The sequence below is a fragment of the Etheostoma cragini genome, chromosome 18 (genome assembly GCF_013103735.1).
Source record: "Etheostoma cragini isolate CJK2018 chromosome 18, CSU_Ecrag_1.0, whole genome shotgun sequence".
NCBI lineage: Eukaryota > Metazoa > Chordata > Actinopteri > Perciformes > Percidae > Etheostoma > Etheostoma cragini.
The window spans coordinates 22,788,526-22,795,745 of record NC_048424.1 but is presented as its reverse complement, the minus strand read 5'-3'; the positions used below and the strand labels follow the sequence as shown (position 1 = coordinate 22,795,745).

The window sequence follows — 7,220 nt, the reverse complement described above, 5'->3', positions numbered from 1 at the left end:
CCCCCCCCCCCCCCCAGCCCGTGCCTTCTCATCTTACACATCACACTGCATTATTATCAGGCCATTTCACTAGATTTACTCACTAACATTGTTGTGGTAGCACAATAAGTGTGAAACCTAAATGTCCACTTCCTGCATTACTGCATTACTTCAAATACTAAGGTACTCCTCTCCTTCTTTAATTACTTGAAAAGGTCGTTGTCTGACTGGACACCTCCCGTCTCCCGGCTGTCTGCTGTCCACAAGCTTTGACCTTTCAAAATAAAAGCTTGCGTCTGGTGCACTATGTTTTCACACGTTTTTTAACTAAACAGTACAGCAATCATGCTATTGAAAACAGTTATGTTTTTCAGCAGATGTCTTAGTTACAACACGGTGGAACTAGCGAAGCACATTTGTGATTATATGTATGAATTATTGCCAGAATTTTTTTTTTGATATGAATCCCATTTCTTGCATTTCTTCATACATTAGGGATTATGATGATACAAAATCCAGGTTGAGTTGATCATAATGATAAATTCTGCCGGAAAGACTAGAACTCAACTATGAAATCGTTGTCTAACTTACTTTATGTTTAATACAGGGCTGGTTGCCAAGACTTGAGAGAATCACTTATTAGAGTCATAAATGTTCACAATTTGAAAGGGGGGGGCACACACAAATGAGATTTTAACCCTATCCCATCCGCCTGTCCCAAGAGTAAATTACACTCCAGGGTTGGGCTTTACCTTGTAAAATTTTATTTTTGGGATATGGGTTTATTTGCTAAGGTTGGAATAGAAAATCAATACCACTCTCATATCTGTGCATTAATTACAAAAGCAAAGCCAGAAAGGATTAGCATAGTTTAACATGACATCAAGATTAAAAGCAGAGGAAACAGCTAGCCAGGCTCCAAATTTTATAAATCCACCTACCAATTAACACGTAGTATCTTGTTTCTTTAATCGGCACAAAATCAGAAATTTGTTTTTTTTAGAGGGAGTTACGGGGTGTCTTGACAGAGAACAGTTTATCTGTCCAAACACTTCTCAACCTCATGGTAATGATAAGTCACTAAGTCACTAAGTAATAGCTGCAAAACACAATTTAGCTGGTCATAAAACCTCAAACAACCATTTTTACATTTCTGTGTGTATACAACATGCTAACTAGTTAGCTCTAAAGGTGCTGGTAAGCACATTTCTTTTTACTTGGAGACAGAACGGCAACCTATTTTACCTTGATTCCAATCTTAGTGCTAAGCTAGGCTAATGGACTTTTGGCTCTGGGTCCATACATAACACACAGACTTGAGAGTGATCTATACTTCACTTTTAAATACGTATAGGTGCAAGCTTGTGTGAGTGCTTACTTTAGCATTAGCCTGTGACTAATTGACATGGAATTTGAATTAATATCTTTCAAGGGTGAAATATCCCCAATTCTCTAAAAAGAAATCTGAAATTCTTACAATATGTGCACATTTAGTAGTGCAAATACACATGTACACACCTGCATGACGCTTTCCCTTCACTTTCCACACACACGCCTCCGTTAAAACAAGGGTTGGGATGACACGGGTCAGCAGCGCGTGCTGCTCTGTGTTTCGGAGCCTCCGGTCTCATTTTCACCTCGCTGATTGGCTTCTCATCTGTGATGTCATTACTTTGTGCGGCTGGGTCAACAGGCACCTCAGTCTCAATCAGGTGGGTCAAATCTAAGTAAACAAGTTGATGGAAATGTGAAATAAAGTTCATTCATCATTCAAAATGCAAATGTGTGAATATGTACGAGGGAAGTGAGACAAATTTGAAAGTAGCAGGGAATCTGGAATAGTAAATATGAATTAAACCGATATTTGCATGGCTCGGAACCACTATTTCAACAACATTAAAGAAATTAATTTAATAGAAATTGCATGCAAGCATAATGAGATTCTCTTATAGACCTTAGTGGTCCCTAATACTGTATCTAAAGTCTCTTTATATAGACCTTAGTGGTCCCTAATACTGTATCTAAAGTCTCTTTTATATAGACCTTAGTGGTCCCTAATACTGTATCTGAAGTCTCTTTATATAGACCTTAGTGGTCCCTAATACTGTATCTGAAGTCTCTTTATATAGACCTTAGTGGTCCCTAATACTGTATCTAAAGTCTCTTTATATAGACCTTAATGGTCCCTAATACTGGATCTAAAGTCTCTTTTATATAGACCTTAGTGGTCCCTAATACTGTATCTGAAGTCTCTTTTATATAGACCTTTGTGGTCCCTAATACTGTATCTAAAGTCTCTTTATATAGACCTTGGTGGTCCCCTAATACTGGATCTGAAGTCTCTTTTATATAGACCTTAGTGGTCCCTAATACTGTATCTGAAGTCTCTTTCATATAGACCTTAGTGGTCCCAAATACTGTATCTGAAGTCTCTTTATATAGACCTTAGTGGTCCCTAATACTGTATCTGAAGTCTCTTTATATAGACCTTAGTGGTCCCTAATACTGGATCTAAAGTCTCTTTTATATAGACCTTAGTGGTCCCTAATACTGGATCTAAAGTCTCTTTTATATAGACCTTAGTGGTCCCTAATACTGTATCTGAAGTCTATTTTATATGGACCTTAGTGGTCCCTGATACTGTATCTGAAGGGAACGCATATTAATGTTAAAAAAACTCATAAAGTGAAATTTTAATGCCATGCCATTTTCATGTTTCTGTACTTTTTGCTTTAAAACATCTTAGGAAAAAGTAACATCTGGAGCCTTAGCATTAGCCTTTTTTTAAATGTAGAAAATGAGCGTTAGTTTGGCAGACTATTTGATGTATGAATAACTTACATATCTGGGGAGAAGAGCTGATATTTCTGATTCTTACCATTAAATTCAGCAGTAATGATGAGGTCATCATTCTTGAGGAAGCTCCTCCTGTGCAGTTGCCTGTGAGAAATGAATGTGCTCCAGCCAAAGTCCGCACCGCGGTGGCACTGGCAGCTGTCATCCCACACCGCTCCCGAAGTCGCTGTTGGTTTGTTCCAGCGGGGATCAGTGTCTGGGGGGGGGGATAGTCCTTATAAACAATGTTGTGCATTTCTAAATTCCATATATTGATTTTGACCCAGGATGTCAAGGTGAAGCATGATTTTTCAAGATGAACAGGTATGGTAGAACAAACAAAAAGGGATGGTGAGATGGTAAAAGATCATGGATTTATTTTTAATTATTTTAATTTTTACAGAACAAAATCTAGTACCAGGATGATTGTGGTGGAACCTCCAGCTTTTGTTTGTTGCACCTGTGCTATTCTCTCATAAGTTGAGAGAATAGCACAGGTGCAACAAACCAGGCCTAAACATATTGTTATTGTACAACTTGTTATTGTATTGTGTAACAGTAACAGTTATCTTTATTTGATATTGTATGCTGCATTTAATTTTCCGGTTAGTGTCCAACATAACCTCCTAACATTTCCAGACAGAGAGGAACATCAACCAGAGATAATGGGAGCCATGACAGCTGTTCTGTATGGTATCACAGTGCTGCCTCATCCTGCCAAGGTCCTAACGCATCAGGGTACTGATGGAAATGGCAAGTAGTTGACATTATTTGGAAAGAAATATTGCGGAATACATGCTGAAATGTCATTTTTCAATGCTGTGATGACCACAACTAAAATTCCATTCACCTTTATTGTATTGGCGTGAAGCAAATAAAATCACAACTAACTGCATGGCTATATTACTAGAGGTGATTTTGCTGAACAAACCCTCTTATCAAGCTATACAACTCTACTTGACCTAACTGCCAGTGACCTGGGCCTACCTGTGGTGAAGCTTCTTGTAGAGGACATTCTCAGTTTGACATCAGGGTCCTGGTCCATGGCTACAATGGTTGCCTGCCTGTTTTCGGCTGGCCATTGCATCACTGCATCATTTTCCCCACTGCAGAGGTGCAAGCTCATACCGACATAGTCTGGGTAGTCACTGTCTTTTCCATTCGGGTAAACACTGACACCGAATGAGTAGCCCTCCGAGTTGTAGGAGCACTCGCTTTTAACCGCAGTGCCATTAGGAGTGGTGGCGAGAACATGGGTGAAGTTGTGGATTTGCCAGACAGCACTGGGGCAAATGGTCTCAGTAAGAGTGATGTCATCGATTAAGATGGCGCCCGAGGAGTTGGATGATCCTCTGATGCCTTGGAAGGAATAGCGGAACTTCTCTGTCACCTTGAGAGTTACATGAGCTACTTTCCAGGCAGCATCTCCCTTCCCTGACAGACAGAAAGCAGCTGATTTATTGTACATTTATCAGGAATTAGTCATGAATTGGAAGGAAGTATTTAAAGCCATGCTAGTCTGGCTCAAGAGAAGTACATTTCCAGGATAAATGGTATTTACTGTACTTAAGTATCAAAAGTAATTTATGATATTTAATGTACTTAAGTATTAGAAGTAAAAGTTAAAGTTAAAAAAAACACCTTTGATTATGAACTTTACTGTAACTTTCTAATAGTGAATCATAATATTCAGGTTCTCCACATCAAGTCTGACAACAACAAAGAAAAAAACTGAAACCTATTTTTATTTTTGAGAAAGAATCTTTCACTCCCAACACATGAAAGAATTTAACAAGTAACGAGTACCGAAGATGCCTAAGGGAAATTTATATATATATATATATATATATATATATATATATATATATATATATATAATGGAGTAAAAGTATACATTTTATTCAGGATATGTAGTAAAGTAAAAGTTTCCAGAAGTATAAGTAAGGAAGTAAAGTGCAGATACGTGAAAATTCTACTTGAGTACAGTAACAAAGTTTTTGTACTTTGCTACCTTACAATACTGCTGGTAAAGTATAGCCGGATGAGATTCTTCAGCATAAATATCACGGTAATTACAGCTTTAAAATGTATTAATTTAAAAGGACTGGGTAAAAAAGTACTTTTTAAACACTGCACACTGTCAGTGAGTGGGAAACCTAAAAAACAGCTCAGACCATACATTGAAACCGGTAACAGGCCCATGCCTAGTTTCATATTAAACTTACAATGCAATAAACTCCACCGCTGCATGGATAGTAAGTGTTTTTCATAAGGATTTGGAAGTGACAACATTTAAGAATGAAATGATTAAATAAAATACCTGTAATGGTGTGGATCTTCTTGAAAGTGCGTAGAGTCCCTGTCCCATCGTCAGTCCTGACCCATATCACCAGTTTGTCCCCTGCAGCTCCAGTCATCTGGTAGAAGAACTCCAGGCACTGCTCGCCTCTCTGGGGGTAGAGGATCCGGGACTCCAGCAGGGCGCTGCTTCCAACTGCGCCCGAAGATGTGTCAAACTTCATGAAGAAGCCAGAATCTAGAAGAAAAAAAAACATACTGTCTTAACTGAGTTATCATAATGACTGGGGATTGGAAAATAATGTTATTTATGTCCTGTTTATGTCCAACAGTATTTACCAAAATGGCTAAAAAGCCGGAAAGCATTTTAATGGTGTAAGACAAGAAATTGAATGGCATTATTGTTGGCAAAAACACACTACATGCATGTTTTTTGATGTAAATATTTCATGTAAATGTTCAATCTTTCTTTATTAAATCTTATGAGAAAAAGATATGGGGAATGGAAATAATGAAATACTAAGCCCCCAAATGGAGCTGGAGTGTGTGACACTGTTTTGTCACAATTTATTAATGACAAGATTTTTTTGTTTTCAGATGTATGTTTGAAATATATATGTACCTTTGCGTATGATCTAGAAAATCAGCCTGGTACCTCTGCAGCGGCCTGCCAGGGTGTGGTCTGTATCAGCTGGACTGCTCAGCGTCTGGGCCCAGTCGGCGCTGTCCTCCTCATTCTGGATCATTCCACAGATGTTGACCAGCTCAAAGGAGCACTGGTCTAGGAGCGTGTGTGTGTTGGCTGGAACAGGACAGTTATCTACAGTCAGCCTGCAGAGCTTAAAGCACGCAGGGTGTAACGATGCATCGGGAATCGCTTCAAAATTGATCCAAATGGGTAAAGATTACAACCGGTTGAGATATGAATCATGATACGTAGGGTAATGGTAACTGGTATTTATTTTTTGACAATTTTTATTATTTTTATTATTATTAAACCCCAGACCCTCTGTGTTGAAGAATAAATCTCTACATATGTGCAGCTCTACCAACTGAGCTAGCCTGGCTACATTTTTATTCAGTTAATATCCTTTCTGTATGGACTTCACAAAAGAGAAGGCATGGAGTTAAATGTCAAGAGTGCTTGGAGTGGAAGGTAGATACCTGCTTAATAAACAGGCGATTGTTCTTTCAAGTAGTTGTAGAGACAATAAATTAACATGGGATGGCGCGTAGCGGTGGATGGAACAAAACCACGGCCCAGTGGAAAATAGGGGGAGCCTCAGTTCTTCCAGTGACCTGGGTTCAAGTCTGACCCGTGTCCGTTTCCTGCATGTCATCCCCCATCTCTGTCTTCAGCTATCCTTTCTAATAAAGGCCAAAAAGACCAAACAATAGTCCTAAAAAATACATTTTGAGCACGTACTCCTTTCCTATCTGCTGCATAGAGGTGTAAAAGACAAACTATTGAAAAGCTGAGGGGGGCTACTGGGATCATTCTTTTAGTGCAGCCTTAAAGATGAGAGCATTAATGTATTTTAGGTCAACTGTGAAAACAAATCAATGATTTACCTAAAGACCTGGATTTGGATTCTAAATGAACCTCTTTCCCTGCCAGGATATTAGATTTGAACCACATGCCTTTCAGTAACCGTTAAGGGGGGCGTGAAAGGAGTCACTCACCACAGTCGTACATGCGGTTGAGCCTGGTGATGTCGACCGCACTGAAGTCCAGCCGCTGGCCGATGACCTCATTGAAATACGGGATGGTGGTGGTGATTGTGGGGATGCTCTCGTTCTTGTTGAAGGACAGTGGCCTGTAGTGCATGATGGACTCATAATCATATGGCGTGTTCAGATCAGTGATAAAGTCATCCTCATACTTCTCGAAATTGTGGTCCTTCCCTGTGACGAGAGAGTCACATTGTCACGTAGATAGTCAGAGGACAATATCTACTCCTTCAACCTCAGGAGCTTTAAGGAGCTTTAAACCCTCCTATCCTGTTAAAAGTATGATCATTAGTTAGAATTCATTAGAATTCCATGACAGCAATGCTGATATTGTGTGTGTGTGTGTGTGTGTGTGTGTGTGTGTGTGTGTCTGTGTG

At 39.3% G+C, this 7,220-nt stretch overlaps 1 protein-coding gene across 1 annotated transcript in view; it reads right to left on the bottom strand.

Moving 5' to 3' along the window:
• Positions 1-7,220, bottom strand: part of mep1a.2 (meprin A, alpha (PABA peptide hydrolase), tandem duplicate 2) — a 9,777-nt gene that overhangs the window by 467 nt on the left and 2,090 nt on the right. The window contains exons 8-13 of the mRNA XM_034899802.1: positions 6,796-7,017; positions 5,768-5,914; positions 5,135-5,350; positions 3,802-4,248; positions 2,858-3,031; positions 1,498-1,702 (exon numbers count right to left, since the gene is read on the bottom strand). Of these exons, the coding sequence (XP_034755693.1) occupies positions 1,498-1,702; positions 2,858-3,031; positions 3,802-4,248; positions 5,135-5,350; positions 5,768-5,914; positions 6,796-7,017 (1,411 nt within the window). The remainder of the gene's footprint in view (positions 1-1,497; positions 1,703-2,857; positions 3,032-3,801; positions 4,249-5,134; positions 5,351-5,767; positions 5,915-6,795; positions 7,018-7,220) is intronic.